We start from the raw sequence: 16,989 nt of genomic DNA, 5'->3' as shown, positions 1-16,989 counted from the left end.
AGAGACCATAAGTGGTAAGAGAAAGGTTTCTTTTATAGTTTATTGTTCAAAGTAATGAATTAAGGATGAATTTAGTCCAAAAAATTAGAATAGTTCTCTTCTGTTGCTTTTTCAAGTAAGATCCAAACATAGTGGTCACTTTTTAGGTAGATTCTCGAGGACCCCACTATGCAGATAACAACATTTTTAGCCCTAGCAAACCTGCATTTATTTTAATTTGGGATTCGAGAGGGATCTTTTAGTACTTTAAGTCCCAAAACTCTTTTTTAACCAGAGCAGCAGGATTAGGAAATAAAAATCTCAGTTCCTAAAACTCTGACATATTCATAGGGTATATTTATCAACAAATCAGAAAGGCCAGCCCTGGACACAGAGTTGAAGTTATTACTTATAATTAGCTCAGTTTTTTCCAAGCCCAGACTTCACTATAACCACTTAGCAAGGATAAACTAAATTTATCCAAATATGTCAGAACTCTGAAAAATCCATCAGTTTCTGGCTGAATGTCTAACTCCCAGCATTCTTTCCTTACAACCAGATGGATGTCACAAAATAAGGGATCTCTTTCTCTTTCATTTTTAAGCCACACTAACCTCCTTGAGGGGAAAAAAAAAAAAACAGCCTTATATTTTTTCCTAAAGAAATAACGTTTCATCTGGAACCAAAACACTGTGCTCAGTGATAATCATTAAATCCAAATCCTTCCACATGTGAAAGGAGGATATTCTTTTAAAGAAAACTTAAATATAACAGTCAATCGAAGATTATCACCTTATTTCAGTTTACTAAATTTAAAAATAATATATCTGCATAAGTATCCAAATACCCTGGCTTCTTTCGGCAGCCTCATTCCTAAAGGACAGTTTGCACAGAGCCCCACGACACCACTTGTTCTGTAACCCCTAAGGGTAACTGAGTGCCCCCTTGTGCTCTCCTTATAGTTGAGAAACCCTATAAATGTGAGTTTTGTGGAAGGAGTTACAAGCAGAGAAGTTCCCTCGAGGAGCATAAGGAGCGCTGCCGTACATTTCTTCAGAGCACGGACCTGGGTGAGACTGGTGAGTTCATTCGTTCTACACACATGTAGTGAGCATCTACTCTTCTAGGTGGTGGGAGACGTAGTAAACAAACAAACAAAAAAAGTCTGTCCTTGCAGTTTATATTTTAATGGGGAAAGGCAGACCATAAGCAAAGTAAATAAGTAACATATACAGTATATTAGAAGGTAGTAAGTACTATTAAGCAAAATGAAGTACGTCCCGGGGGGCAAGAAGGTAAGTCAGGGAGGCGACATTTGAACAGACTTAAAGGGATGAGGAGAAAACCCTGCAGAGAACTAGGAAATAGCAAGTGCAAAGGCCCTGCGGCTTGAGTTTGAAGAAGTATAAGTAGTCCTGTGTGGCTGGAGCAGAGTGGGGAAGGGAACATGAGGCCAGAAAGGAAATGGGAAACCAGATCTTATCAAGCCTTGTTGGCCATTATAAAGGGTGGCTTTTACTGAGTGAAACTGAAGATCTTCAAAGGGTTTTGAATTGAGAGGTAACATGATTGGCTTTTCATTTTAGAAGAATCACTCTACTTGCTATTGAGAAGATATTTTTATTTGCAGCAAGATTGGGATTTGGAGAGTCTAGTTAGAAAGCCATTACAGTAATTCAAGTGGGAGAAGACTGTGTCTGGGGTAGTGGTAGAGGTGATGAGAAATGTTCTAATTCTCTAAACATTTTAAAGGTAGAGCCGACAGGATTTCCTAACAGATTGTTGCAGGATGTGATGAAGAATGCAGTTGCCATTCCCTGAAAGAGCAATTAAGAGTAGAGCAGGTTGAGGGCTGGCTAAGGCAGAGTCAGTTAAAACTACAAGGATTTTCAGGATGCCTGGGTGGCTCAGTCAGCTAAGTGTCCACCTTTGGCTCAGGTCATGATTTTGGGGTCCTGGGATCAAGCCCCACATTGGGCTCCCTGCTCAGCAGGGAGTCTCCTCCCTCTCCCTCTGACCCTCCCCAAGCACCTGTTTTCCCCCTCCCCCATCTCTCTCATAAATAAATAAATAAATAAATATCTTTAAAAACTGACAACAACAACACTACAAGGATTTTCTTTGCCCAAAGCCCTCAAATCATATACTTGTCTACTCATATGATTTATTGTGATGTCTGTCTTTGGCTTCAGGAATATCATATTTTATTCAGTGTTTTGAATTATATGCCTAGGGGCAATTGGTTGAAACACTAGATGCTTTTCATATATCAATTGTGGTTTTATTTCCTTCTCACTCTACAGTTGAAACAGCACGAAACGTCTTTGTGTCACATCTTTGCAGTTGTCCTTTGTCCCATGCAGGTGACCATTATTCTGGTTCCATAGATTGGGTTGCCTGACATTTTTATTTGGTTAATTGGACAAGTTGTGTATTCCGAGTATTGAATCCTTACGGGATGTGGTGTTTGCCAGCAGTAGGTGCCGTTGAATGGTTTGAATATTGTAAAGCAGAAAGATTACAAAAATATGAAAGAAATAATGTGAAACTCAGGGAAAATGGAGTGGAAATCATTAGTAGCCTAGCTGTACTTATTTTGAGTGAGAGGAAACTTTTGTTTTAGATAAAGCCTATTTTACGGTGTTAGGAGCTGGCCAACTGAATTCTGTTGTTTGCACTGCTTCTGCTTTTTATCCTGATGGCATCTTGGGTTTTATCAAAGAGTTGGATTTCCTCCTTATTTCTAAAGAGAAATGTTTGCAACGGACAGAGCTCTTTCTGTGAGACATTCCCAGGTTATAAAAATCTATTATATTCCAAATAGAATTATTAATGTTTAAAGCTAGAAGGTTAAAGACAGCATCTAATCCTACCACCTCATTTTAGAGGTGAGGAAATTGAAACTCATAAAAAATTGAGTGACTTGCTTCAAAATCACTGGAAGTTTTGTTTTTTTCATGGTTAGCTCTATTTATTTTCAAAAATTCACTGCAAGGGGCACCTGGGTGGCTCAGTGGGTTAAAGCCTCTGTTTTCGGCTCAGGTCATGATCTCAGAGTCCTGGGATGGAGCCCCGCATCGGGCTCTCTGCCCAGCAGGGAGCCTGCTTCTCCCCCTCTCTCTGCCTGCCTCTCTGCCTACTTGTGATCTCTCTCTCTGTCAAATAAATAAATAAAATCTTTAAAAAAAATTCACTGCAATATAATGCACTTACCATAACATTCACCTTTTTAAAAAGTGTATAATTCAGTAGTTTTTAATATATCCACAAAGTTATACAACTATCACCACTAATTCCACAACATTTTCATCACCCTCAAAAGAAACCTTGTACCCATTAGCAGTCATTCTCCATTCCCCCTCTCTTTAGCCCCTGGCAGCCACTGATCTACTCTCTGTCTCTGTGGATTTACTTATTCTGAACATTTCACGTACATAGAATCATACAATACATGGCCTTTTATGTTTGGCTTCTTTTACTTAGCATAATGTTTTCAAGGTCATCCATGTTGTATCCCATATAAGCACTTCATTATTTTTTATGGCCTAATAATATTCCATTGTATGGATTACTGTATTGTTTTAAAAAATCTGTACATCAGTTAACAGACATCTGGGGGGTACCTGGGTGGCTCAGTCGTTAAGTGTCTGCCTTTGGCTCAGGTCATGATCCCAGGGACCTGGGATCGAGCCCCATATGGGGCTCCCCACTCAGCAGGAAGCCTGTTTCTCCCTCTCTCTCCCTCTGTTTGTATTCCCTCTCTTGCTGTCTCTCTCTGTCAAATAAATAAATAAAATCTTTCTTTTGACAATTTTTTAAAAGATTTTATTTATTTATTTATTTATTTATTTATCAGAGAGAGAGAGAGAGAGAGCACAAGCAGTCAGAGAGGCAGGCAGAGGCAGAGAGAGAAGCAGGCTCCCCACTGAGCAAGGAGCCCCAGGTGGGACTCGATCCCAGGACCCTGGGATCATGATCTGAACCGAAAGCAGTGGCTTAACCAACTAAGCCACCCAAGCATCCCTAAATAAATAAAATCTTTAAAAAAATACACATCTGGGGTTTTTTCCACTTTGGGAAAATATGGCTTGATTAGCTGTTTTTTAAGGTTATATATTATCTAGTTTGTGAAAGAAATATAGAAGCACACACACTAGTAGACACACACATATGCGTGTATGTGTATCTTGAGTCTCTTGGAGTTAGGGAGAAAACCAGTATACTATCCTCTATGAGTAGTAAGTTCAAAATACTGATTTTAAAGTAAGGTTACCACCTTATTTCCCATCCCCATAACGTTTTTGGTTTTTTTTAGGAATGTCAAATTAGGAAAGTATCAAAGAAATATTTTAGCTATCTTCAGTGGTTTACGGTGATTCAGGAAATGCTGAAATACAGAGGTTGAGTTAATTTGCATTTCATAGGGTGGTTTGATGGATGCGTGCAACATTCTTTAAGTCTCAGCAAAAAATAAAGGGTTAACTAAGTCAGCAAGTTTTGATTTCTTTGTTTAAAACAAATATTTTGTAATGTTGGTTTCATATTATAAAATGTATAAAGTCACAGTTTAATCAAGTATAATAAAAACAGCATGTCAGTCAATGTATTACTCTTTTGTATTTCAGATAGTTCCCATGATTTTTCCTGAAATCTAAAACGTAAAGAATGTGTTTTTTTTAGTTTATTATTTTTTTTAGTCATCTCTACACCCAACGTGGGGCTCCAACCCATGACTCCAAGACCAAGAGTCATGGGCTCTTCTGAGTGAGCCAGCCAGGTGCCCCTAAAATGTAAAGAATGTTCAATTCACACAAGCCAATCCTTTCATTATTGCCACTACTCCCTATGTGGTTTTCATTTCTGTTTTCTTCTTTAAATTGGGAATCCCAGTCTGGATATCATGTTCCATTCTGAACCTGACCAACCTGACCAGTGGTACATCTTACCCCTTCCTCCCTTGCTTTTAAAGAGATGATACTCCATAGCTACTTGTGGCTATGGCACTTTATTCATCAAGTGCTTATTGTCAATTGAAGTGCAGCCTAGTATAAATCCCTAGCTTTGAGTAAGCAGGTCTTTATGGAAGCAAAACAGAAAAAAAGCCCTGGACTGGACACCAGTCTACAAAAGAATGCTGTGTTAGGTAACAGGACTTCTGGCCTTCCTAATAATTTTTATTTCATTCAGATAGCAGTTGTTGGATTCTCTGTGTGCCAGAGCTGTTCATAAAAATGAGTGAAAGAAAAAAAAATGAGTGAAAGTTTAGCCCCTGCCCTTGGACAACTCACAATCCAACAAGGCAATGGGTGCTTGATCTGTTAATAAACTACAAAGGTCTAGTAGAGGCACATGTGATATTGCTACGTCGGTCCAAGTTTCTACTCCAGACCTCACGGATGATGTCATCAAGATACTCCAATTCTGCGGTCTTAATGGAGTACATACGAAAAGAAGAATAAATAGAGATGAGCATGAATTTCATTTTCTCATTAGCTTGATTCTTATTCCAGAAAGGGACTGGAATAGAGATTCATTTAGCCTCATTTCACACAAATTATGAGTACTTGGAGTGGGACGTTTTTTGACAGTGAGTTCTAGCAATAACAAGATTTTTTTAAGTAATTGGGGCGCCTCGGTGGCTCAGTGGGTTAGGCCTCTGCCTTCGGCTCAGGTCATGATCTCAGGGTCCTGGGATCAAGCCCCACATAGGGATCTCTGCTCAGCGGGGAGCCTGCTTACCCTTCTCTCTCTGCCTGCCTCTCTGCCTACTTGTGATCTCTCTCTCTCTCTGTCAAATAAATAAATAAATAAAATCTTTAAAAAAAAGATTTTTTAAAGTAATGGAATAATTATATTTCTTTATGAATCTTTGAGTCACAGCCTCTTATCTTCATGCTCATTTTTTCAGCTGAGCCAATACAAGCATGAGAATTTTCAAATAAACTTACATTTTTTGCGCAGTAAGAGACCAATGAAAAACTTTTAAATGTTTTAAAAGTTGATTTTCCCAACTGATTTTTCTTCTTAAAAAGTGCTACCATCTGACAGGTAGTATTTATTCTACTTGCTCAAAAAGGCAACAATTTTATGTAACTTTTTTGTTCAAACCTGCCTCAATCTTTGATAGCAATCTTGTTAGACAATTCTTGTTACACAATAACACCCCTTTGTTCCACTGTCCATCAGCTACCTACTGACCACACCAGAGAAGAGACAGGAAGCAATGCCTCTTAGTTGAGCTCCATTTAACACTTCAAGATCAAATGAAAGATTCTGAACAAACACAAAAACACAACCAATTACATGGTTAAATCTGCAGTCACTTTGAGATAGGAATTGCATCATGGAAATAGTTAACTGAAAACCAGACAATTAAGACTTATGTGGAGATGAAAGATAGAAACCGGTTCTGTAATTATGGCTTCATATTAGTTTTATTATTTATATCTTCAATGTGTGTTTAAAATCATTTTGCTAATGAAAATTGGTACATCCACTATGTAGTAGGCAAGTGACATGAGGGGGAATTGATCCAGAATTACAACCCTCCTCCAAGGCTCTCACGAACCAACTATGTAAATTGTGCTCCTTGCCACTATATGTATTCCACACCCACCCCTTGCAACATTAAACTGCCAAACACCACCCAGGAACGGATTTCCTATTTCATCATTTAAACCCATTATCTTGTTCCCTTACTATCTTGCCAAACTGGTTTCCCTCCACTTACATTTTTGAGACATGATGTGGCAAGATAACAAGTCTAGACTATATAAATAGACAGTTGGGTCTTCAAGTGGAAGCAGAGGACCAAAAGGCAGTGGTCCTCTTCGTTTGCTGAAAAGAGTACCACCTAAGCTTATAATCCCAAAAAATCCTCTAATTCCAGAGCATTTCCTTTTGTTTTAAAGCGTGCCCAAGTAGTAGTAGTACACAGCAAGCTGTCCAACCGACTGCAAGGCAAAAGACCAGCAGTTCGGGGGAAAAAAAAGAGTGCAGCACATTCTGTTAAAGTTGGAACCTTTGCCTAACTTGCCAATTAGAAAACAGTTAACTTGGTAAAGATGAACTTAATCTCTAGAGTGTGTTTACATGTTCAGTGACAGTTGGGATCTTGGAGTTGATATTTTGAGTGAACAAACCAGGGAGTGGGGGTGGGATGGGGGGAAGCCCTCTCAATTCACCTCGGAGGGCTTTGTTGGCTCTAATCAGAGTTGTGGAGATGGGAAAGTCTCCACCCATGCCCCCAATTATCTGTCCATCCAAACACTTCAGAATGTTATCTTTTTAAATGTCAGGCATTTGGCCACTGTTCTACAGAGTAAGATTTATCTAGAAATGACTTGTCAAGACAAGCTTGGTGAGTAACCAGGGATAAAAGGTGATGTTATCTCGGAAGGCTGCCATTTAGTGACATGCCCTCATTATGTTATTTAGGTCATGCATCCCCGCTCTAGCATCCTCCCGAATATAGAAGATATTGAGTATGTGTCCTCAGAAAGCTGCTAGTGGTAATTGATAGTGACTTGGTAAAATGTAGACAGTGACTGCGGAGAGCTGAACAGGAAAAGTAGGCTGGTGACATAATGCTTGGGGTGAGTCCTGGGGCTTGAAGGGACAGATTTCTGGGGGATGATTAGCCCATTAGAGGAGTGACTAAAGACACCAGTATGAATAGTGGTAAAATGGGGGTGGACTTAAAAATTCCCACAGGACTGTTTTTCATTCTTGTTTCGCTGTAAAGCTTTCTGATAATAATACAGGGTTGGAAGGGGAGGTGGGAGGGGGAAAGTGGGGCTAACCTGGATTTAGTCCCCTTGAAGTTGCTCAAACCAGAATGACTGTTCTCAGTCAAAGCACCACTTAACTCCCTCTCAGATGATTCTAAGAAAAAGTGTCTTTGTAACAGCCTCAGGAACTGATTTCAAATCCCAGGCCTTTGTCTTTCATCTCTCTGCTCTTGGGGCTCTGGGTAGTGCCACATCTGGTGGTGGTTTGTGTGAAAGGAAATAATATATATATAATAGTTTCCTGTTTGGTCATTTAAACCTATCCCTGTGCTGGACAGAATTTGACCCACTTCATTCAGTAACAAAATGTCCTGTCTCTAAAGTGCCCATTATTTGCAACAGCGGGTCAGCCAAAGTGATAGTGCTTTACCACCAGCCCCAAAGCTGCCCAGGCCCCCTATTCTAACCTTTATTGTTTTCATCTACACAAATAGTATTGTTAGTAACTGAACCCGGAACCTGGGACTTATTTCTTTGAAGCATATAATTACGTTTGACAAGAAACTCCCAAAGTCTAGGAAATATGGTCATTGTCCTTTTAATCCTTTTTGGAGCCAGATTTCATTTTATTCCTGAATTTAAAAACCATCAGCTTTTTAATTTATTGTGCAATGACTGGCAACACAAACAAAAACATGCTAATAATAAAATGAAACATATTTAATATTTTGAATTCTCTTTCTTTAATTTGGTTTTAGTTTTCTTTCCCTGACAGTTTTTTTACTTGACAGTCTTGCCCTGGAGGGTTTTCGCTTGTTTACTTGCAGAGGTGACTGTTTTTTTTTTCTCTCTGGACATGTCAGTTTGTGGTACTGAATGTCTGAGAGGACCATAGAATTCGTGACATTATTTCTGTATACTAAAATCTCTTCACACAGCAAACTCTTCAACTACAGAATGATCACTGACCATTCCTAAATCTGTGCATATGTTTGGGGGGAAAAATCTGTTCTGCAACTATCACTTCTTTTTATTCTGGTCTCTTAAGCTAATTTCAATTTCTTCCTCCTTAGAGATGTTAGAAATGTATGGATACATCATTTTAGTTTGGTTCTGCTGAAATGTTTATGTTAAAACAGAAAAAAATGTTTGTAGTAACACAATATGAATGTGTAGGACAGGAGTGAGCAAACTGTGACCCTTGGGCCAAATGTAGCCAGCAGACAGTGTACAGAGGTTTTTACATTTTTAAAGGGTAGTGGGTTGGGGGAAAAACCAAAGAATATGGAACAGAGACTATATGTGTCCCACAAAATTTAAAATATTTACTATCTGGCCCTTTACAGAAAAGTTTGCAGATCTGCAGCTTGGGCTGGCATCATGTGTTCAAGTTTAAAGCCTTAACATTTAGAGCTGCTGGTATCTCTTTGAACTTTAGGCTTGGACTCTTATGGACTACTGCCTGCTGTACCAGGGTAAATTATACTCTATTTATTCTAGTGTACTATTTAGTTGACTAGATGTTAGTACTATTTATATAATCTAGTGGTTTCCAATTTTGGCTGCATTTTAAAGTCATCTGGAGAGCTTTAAAAATACTGTTGCCTAGGCGCCTACCCCAGAGATCCTGATTTCAGGATTTGAAGGAGAACCTGGGCATAGGTGTTTTCCTACATTCTCTTCAGAAAGATTGATTCTAATGTTCAAGCAGGTCTGAGAACCACAGGCCTAAACCACTTAAGGGTCTATTCATGGATTAACAACTAGACCATATTCTTAGGCAGTTTTTATTCACATTGTTCATTAGAAATATAATAAAGATGAATTATACAAATTGCTCTCTAATTTCAAAACAGAAGTGTTGCTCAGGGAAATTTTAGCTGAGACAACTTTGAAATGTGAGGAGCATATGAAACAGATAATGCAGAGCCCAGAGAAATAGAATTTAAAAGATAGGAACTGAAAGGAACATGCCGGAAAAAAAGAAAAGAAAAGAAAAAAACCACTCAGAATCTCAATACACAAATCACTGAGTAGATTTCTTGCTGTCTGGGTAAGTGTATCTATTTTCAAAAGTGCTATTAACATAAACAGAGCAGTAAATCTGGGGCACCATACTTTTTTTTTTTTTAAGTTGTTAAGAAGAATTATATCAGTCTGCAGGTGTCACACGCAGTTACTCAGAATCAGAAAGAAGGCTGATCGGGGGTTAGAAGATCTCCATCTATCTATCTTTTTGCAACCAACCACGTCCAGGCTGTTTATTTAATACTTCCTCTTGCTAATGAAGATACTCGTTGGGGATGGGTCGGGCTTTCCCATCTCAGCATAAGACTGCAAGATTTGAACGTGCCCTGGTGCTGGCTTCACTGACCACAGCAGGTACCCCAGGCAAGAATCTGAGCAGTAATAACAGGTAACAACAGAGTGTGCATCAGACCTCTGACACTTTTCCTTCCAGTTTATTTCCTTTTTCTCCCTCATTTACCACCGTGTTCTTTTCCCTCTTCTTTTTACATTTTTCCAAACCAGCAAGTGCGGAGGCAAGACACATCAAAGCAGAGATGGGAAGTGAAAGAGCTCTCGTTCTGGACAGATTAGCAAGCAATGTGGCAAAACGAAAAAGCTCAATGCCTCAGAAATTCATTGGTAAGAATACGACCCTTTTTCCTGCTGTTGTTAGTAGATAGTTTAAATGAGATAACGTAGGATGCTTATATACTACACAGGCCCTTAATCTCTGTTAAAATAAGATAATCGGTTTTCCATTGTACACATTTACTCTTCGTGCTTCATTTTGATAACTAGGGCAAATAGAACAAAATATTTTAACTGAATAATCTTAACTCCTGATGGTAGGATTATTTGACATCCAATTTCCTAAATGGAGTTGGTGTTAAAAATGCTGTTCCTTCCTCTTTATTCTGAATGACATATGTTGCATGAGAGAGTTTAGGCAATTGACACCAGTAAGATGTTTGAGATAGCATTTTTGTAATCTTTTGTAATTATATTTTACAAGTGGGTTCCGTAATCATGCCCCAACTTTTTTCATGTTCTAAAACTAATTGCCATACTTTCCTTTTTTTTTTTTTCATACTTTCTTGAATTTAATTGAGGATTGGCTTTAAGAGAAAGTTGGGAAGACATAGATTTAAATAACAAGTCTGGATTCAATCATTTGTCTCACTGGAGTTAATTTTTTTGCCACCGGTTTTCACATTGTCAAACAATACAGCAGAATGAAATGGCAAAGAAAGAATTATATTCTTTAAAGTGTTCGGGCTGCTGAACGGCAGAGATGTTTTGCCCAGCTCTCCCAGATGTTTACATAAATGTGACCATGGTATTTAAAATAGATTTGTATTTGTGAAGGGGGCAGCTGAATTGAATGTATCAGTTTTGCTATAAATTGAAATTTGGTGATATCGAACAAAAATAGTTATCACACGAAAATAGATCTCCCTCAAAACCAGAATTTTAGAAACCTGTCAATCTCTTTTTCCAAAGCTATTTGGTGCTGTTGATGTCTTACTACAGTCCTTTTGTGCTTAATTCTTTTCAGTAGCTTTTATAGATACTAAGTACCTGCCTAGTTTTTAAATCTGGTTAAATTTTATTCTGGTCTAGATCTTTTTTTTTACAGGCAGATATTTTATATGCATTATAGAGACATATTGAAAGAACTAATATATTTTTAAATTACCTAGGTAAATATTTATGCTTATTTAAGTGCTTATGCCTTATTTATTTTATTGTGATTAGCTGGGGAGTTTTGTATCCTTTTAATCACTTAAAGAATTGTGTCAGACTAAATAAAGTTGGTGCATTTCAGTTTAGAGAGACACATCCCTCCACCCCCCACCCTGTTACCATCTTCCCTCTCCTTTGTAAGGCATGTCAGGGGGCGTGTAGTGACCTTCACTTGGGGTTTAGGAGCAGTGGATCAAGTGGGTCAATTGTGATTCCAAGACATGATCTTAAGACATTGCTCATACATCTTTTGATTTCCACTTCTGTGAAGAGGTTCTGACTGGAGTTAGAACAAAGGAAAGTAGAGGTTTTTACTCTATGAGTGTAATTTACTTTGTAATTTGATTTGGGGAAAGTTTTGACTCTAGAAATGGCTGTATTTGATGTGGAGAGGGACGTGGGGAGACATGGGCAAGGAAAAAAAATGTGAAGTGACTCAATTTCAATGGAATTATGGTCAAGGCTCTTTGGTCTAAGAGAACTAACATATGAAAGAAGATGCTTGGTTCCTGTAGCTGTCCTACACCTATAGTTGCTTTGTTGTTGTTGTTGTTGTTTTGTTTTTTAAAGATTTTATTTACTTGACAGAGATGCAGCGAGAGAGGGAACACAAGCAGGGGAAGTGGGAGAGGGAGAAGCAGGCTTCCCGCTGAGCAGGGAGCCCAGTGTGGGGCTCCATCCCAGGACCCGGGGATCATGACCTGAGCGGAAGGCAGACACTTAACAACTAAGCCACCCAGGCACCCCTGTTTTGTTTTGTTTTGCTTTAAGATATATCTATTTATTTGATAGAGAGCACAAGCAGGGGGAGCAGCAGGCAGAGGGAAAGAGATCATGACTTGAGCCAAAGGCAGACATTTAACCACCTGAGCCACCCAGATGCCCCTGTCCTAACCTATAGTTGAGCTGAAAGCTTCTTAATATAATAAAAGTTGCTGTGCGGTATTTTCATGGGTTTAAGAAAACACATTTCCTATGTCCAAGTCCATGTCATTCTGCTTGTTGCATCAGGGATCTGTTCTATTTGTTACCCTTGTAACCAGAGGATTTTTACTCCTTCATTTCCAGACTCAGGAGAGATGCTTACAGGTACTGATGTCTCTCATCTTCAGAATCATTATGTTCTCTCTATGCTGGAATCAGGAAACTCAGTAAGAGTTAGCTCTTGATTTAAGCTGAGGTAGCAACTTCAGGGCTTCAGGGCCCTGAGTAACCAGGGGAAATTTTGTTTGGTAAATTGTGGTATTGCACAGTAGGAAGAACACTGGATTTGAAGCCAAATGACCCAGGTTCCGATTCTAGCTCAGTCATTTCTTAACTGTGTGTGTTTAGACAAATCACATAACCTTTCTGGGCCTCTGTTTACTCATCTGTGAAATGAGGAGACCGAATAGGTGATGAGGTGATCGGGAAGGTCCCTCCCAGCTCTATCATTCTACAAGTCTGCAAGATGAATTAGCAAAGGCTGCAATTATGAATACCATTTTGTGTTTCTAAGCCCGTATGTGTAGATTCAGGTAACTGTTTTCTCAAGGTTATACAGGCAAGATGTTTATGTTATGAACCATGTCATATACTTTAGGTTTGGGGTTTTTGTTTTTGGTTTTTTTTTTTTTTAGGAAGGTGTGGTTAAATCTGGGAATCTATAAAACAGCTGCATTAGCCCAACATTCATCTGTTTTACTGAGGGCATTACTGCTTGTTCATTTGCTCTCTCACCCACCCATTCATTCCCTTCAGGAAGTGGCGACAGCACTCCTGCCATATCCACGATGTTCTTGTTCCTGAGCCCTGTTCTAATCTTTTGGAATTAGCTTATAACCTGAACCTTCCTTTTAGAGTTCATTTCCAAATAAAGGAAACCCCTTGAGTCATTTAATAGAATCAACCTTTTTGATAGAAAACAGTAATACTGGGGAGAGAGGAGCATTTTGACCCTGAATGGGATGAAGAGCTGCAGAGCATACAGCGCTAACGTTTTCACTCCTCTTCTCATCTGTCTCCTGTATTTCCTCTCCACGGTGCCGTCTTCTGAAAAGATTCAGCTGCCAGAGAAATGGCAAAAAGTAAAGTGTGAAGGAAGAATGAGTCACTCCCTTTAATCCTTGCTGACAGTTGCACAGCATTCAGACCAACCTTGGCTTCCCTGACCTCTTGAACTGTGAGGGTAAAGGTGAAATTATGCCTTCAGGGCAGCCTGCTACTTTTTCAGCAAGCTCAAGAGAATTACCAGTAGGTAGCATTTTTCACGCGTTAGAAGTGAACTGAGGAAGAGAGACAGATTGGGTTAAGTCTAAGTGCATTTAGAAACACAAAAACACGCCTCTATTGAAGAGTAAAAGTAAAATTAAATTGCCCATGTAGACAAAAAATAAAATCCTTTCTTTCCTAATTCTCCAAGAAATTTTGTTTCATTCTCTGTGTTTAGGACATGAATTGACATACCTTCATTAGAAATCAGCATCTTTACATTATCAAAATAATTATTCATTGCTCTTTTCGAAGGACACAATGGCTCACTTTTAGCACCTAACCTTTTTAAGAGTTGTCCTTTCTCTGCATCTTATTCTCCTGTTATAAACTTGTTTGACTAGACTTCTAACTAGGCCATCTTCAAATACTTGGCTCAAAATAGAGGCCAGATTTCTCTCCTGGAGGGAGGAGGAAAATGACTACATTTCTGCATATTTCTTTTTCTGATTTTCATTCTTTCTCCAAAAACAGATGTGTTATTCCGACCAAAGTGGTTACCATAGCATCTCCTTATTATTTTTAATTTTATGTATTATTTTATTAAAGGAAGTTTTCATGTTGAAAAGAACATGAAAAAAGATCTCACTCACCCGCGGTAAACATGTTAGTGAGGTTTTGACACTTCAACAAACACCATCGATTCTCCCTGTGAAGTAACTAATGAGAAATTGTCTGCTTTGGTTAACAGAGCAACAGGAAGCAGTTTGAATACCCGTTTCTAACAGCAAAAAGTATCTTCTACTACTCCTTCCCGAAGGGCTGCAATTATAATCCTATAAGTACTACAGAATCATATAACGTTTTAGAGCTTGAAGGGATACCAGGAACACCCAGCAGAGGTCTTTTCCCAGGGAAGGAGGGAGGATTGAAGAGATGGAGAGATGCAGCTAGTGGGTGACAGAGCAGGGCAAGGACCAAGGCCCACGACGTGCTACAGTTCAAGGCCTTCCTTCCCTGGGAGGTCACCCTGAGCAGTGTGTGTCAAGGCTCTGGACAGAGAGGAATGTAGTCACTGAAAGCTGGTGGAAGAAAAAGCCCCTGAAGAAGGGCGGTCATTTCCCGCCCAGAGGGTGTGTTTTCTTGAGAAAAATAGTTTTCCCCTGGTGACTCCGTCGGGACCAGGGACATCCAAATAGCTCGTCTCACAGAGGACAAGGCTTTTGCCGCAACAGAACATGGTCTTCACCTCAGTTTTCCTCACCCCCCACCCCACAGCTCTCTCTGTGTTTGCTCTCCTTCCTGCCTATTCTGTGGCTCCCCTCTACTTTCCTCCTCCTGGAAGAAATGTTAGTCACTTTACTCTCATTTAGCTTGAGAGTAGAGCCATCACCTCACAGATATTCCATTTACCCTCCTGCCTGGCCCCCAACTCTTTTGGGGCATGAGCTTATAGTAAGAGTAAGCAATAATGCACATGGGATATGGTATGAAGGTACAGTTCAGGGGTGCCTGTGTGGCTCAGTGGGTTAAGGCCCCCTGCCTTCAGCTCGGGTCATGGTCTCAGGGTCCTGGGAGCGAGCCCTGTGTCAGGCTCTCTGCTTGGCGGGGAGCCTGATCCCCGCCCCCCTGCCTGCCTCTGTCTACTTGTGATCTCTCTCTCTGTCAAATAAATAAATAAAATCTTTAAAAAGAAAGAAAAAGAAAAAGAAGGTACAGTTCAGTGACTTGAAGAAACTTAAAAAGAAAACCCGAGTATTTCCCATCATCCCTCATGGTGCCTATAATAGTGGGAATGTGTTATATTTCTAAAGTTCAAATCATCCCCCTCCCCTTCAAAAAACCTTTCAATGGCTTCCCATTGGAATAAAATCTGAACCACCCAGGTGTTCTGAGCCTTGCATAATCTGTTTCCAAGTTACCTTTTATAAATTTATCATTTCATCCAACTAATCTTTTAATTCAGCCACAGTGAACTACTTGCACTTCTGTGTAATACTTTCCCTTTTGTATGTAATGGTTCTGTCCAGGCTGTCTGTCTGGAATGCCCTCCCTCCCATCTCCCCTTAAAAGTACACATGGAAAAAAAGAAAAAAAAAGTACATGTGGTTGGAGTGCCTGTTAGGCATCCAGCTCTTGGTTTCGGCTTAGGTGGTGATCTTGGGTCCTGGGATCGATCGAGCCCTGCTTGAGGCTCCACGCTTGGTGACAAGTCTGCCTGGGACTCTCTCTCCTTCTCCCTCTGCCCCTCCCCCCTGCTCTTTTTCTCTCTCTCTAAAACAAATAAATAAATCTTTATTTGTTTTCTTTTTTAAAAGATTTTATTTATTTTGAGAGAGAGAGAGAGCAGGGGGAGGGGCAGAGGCAGAGGCAGACTCCCCACTGAGCAGGGAGCTCGACATGGGGCTCAATCCCAGGGCCCTGAGATCATGACCTGAACTGAAAGCAGACCTTTAGCTGACTGAGCCACCCAGGAGTCCCAATAAATAAATCTTTTTTTAAAGATTTTATTTATTTATTTGTGAGAGAGAGAGAGAATAAGCAGGTAGAGTGGCAGGCATGGGCAGAGAGAGAAGCAGGCTCCCCACTGAGCAAGGAGCCCCATGGAGGACTGGAACCAAGCGCAGTGGCTTAACCGACTGAGCCACCCAGACATCCCAAATCTCTTTAAAAAAAAAAAAGGATGCCTAGGTGGCTCAGTTGGTTAAGTGGCTGCCTTTGGCTCAGGTCATGATCCCAGCGTCCTGGGATTGAGTCCCACATGGGGCTCCTTGCTCAGCAGGGAGCCTGCTTCTCCCTCTGCCTCTGCCTGCCACTCTGCCTGTGCTCACTCTCTCTGACAAATAAATAAATAAAATCTAAAATCTTAAAAAAAAAAAAAAAAGTGCACGTGGTCTACATTCCCATAGTCTCCTGAGTTCTCTTTCTGCTCTGTTCTCCCACTGTACTCAGGATGAGTTTAACAGCTTGTTGTGATATACAGAACTGTCTCCACCACCACCACTGCCACCTCCTCAGATTACAAGGAGACTTTTAAAAATAGGCGTAATATTTGTCCCACATTACTTGGCATATTTGAGAAGCTGTATTTTTCTCTCTTCACTTTGTTGACTACTCTATACTTTGTTCCACCACATAGTTTTAGGGGTACCAATTTGTAATGAAATTGTGTAAATGCTGTATCTCCTGTTGGACTGCAATTCTGTTTGTACTCCTCAAAGCACCTAACATGGTGTGAGGCTAATAATAACAATAGTAATAATAAAAGATCTAGCACTTACTGAGTGCTTACATATGCCAGGCACTCTGTTAAGCACTTAAAAACACCACAGCAACT

At 39.8% G+C, this 16,989-nt stretch overlaps 1 protein-coding gene across 1 annotated transcript in view; it reads left to right on the top strand.

The window, feature by feature from the left end:
* IKZF3 (IKAROS family zinc finger 3) overlaps positions 1–16,989 on the top strand; it is a gene marked incomplete at its 5' end in the record, with an annotated part of 84,245 nt that overhangs the window by 60,444 nt on the left and 6,812 nt on the right. Inside the window, 2 exon segments of the mRNA XM_080826858.1 lie at positions 942–1,058; positions 10,242–10,358. Coding sequence (XP_080682984.1) covers positions 942–1,058; positions 10,242–10,358 — 234 coding nt within the window.

The sequence above is a fragment of the Martes martes genome (genome assembly GCF_963455335.1).
Source record: "Martes martes genome assembly, chromosome: 16".
In the NCBI taxonomy this organism is placed as follows: domain Eukaryota; kingdom Metazoa; phylum Chordata; class Mammalia; order Carnivora; family Mustelidae; genus Martes; species Martes martes.
Note: the sequence above shows the minus strand (reverse complement) of the source record. Positions and strands in the feature narration are given on the sequence as shown.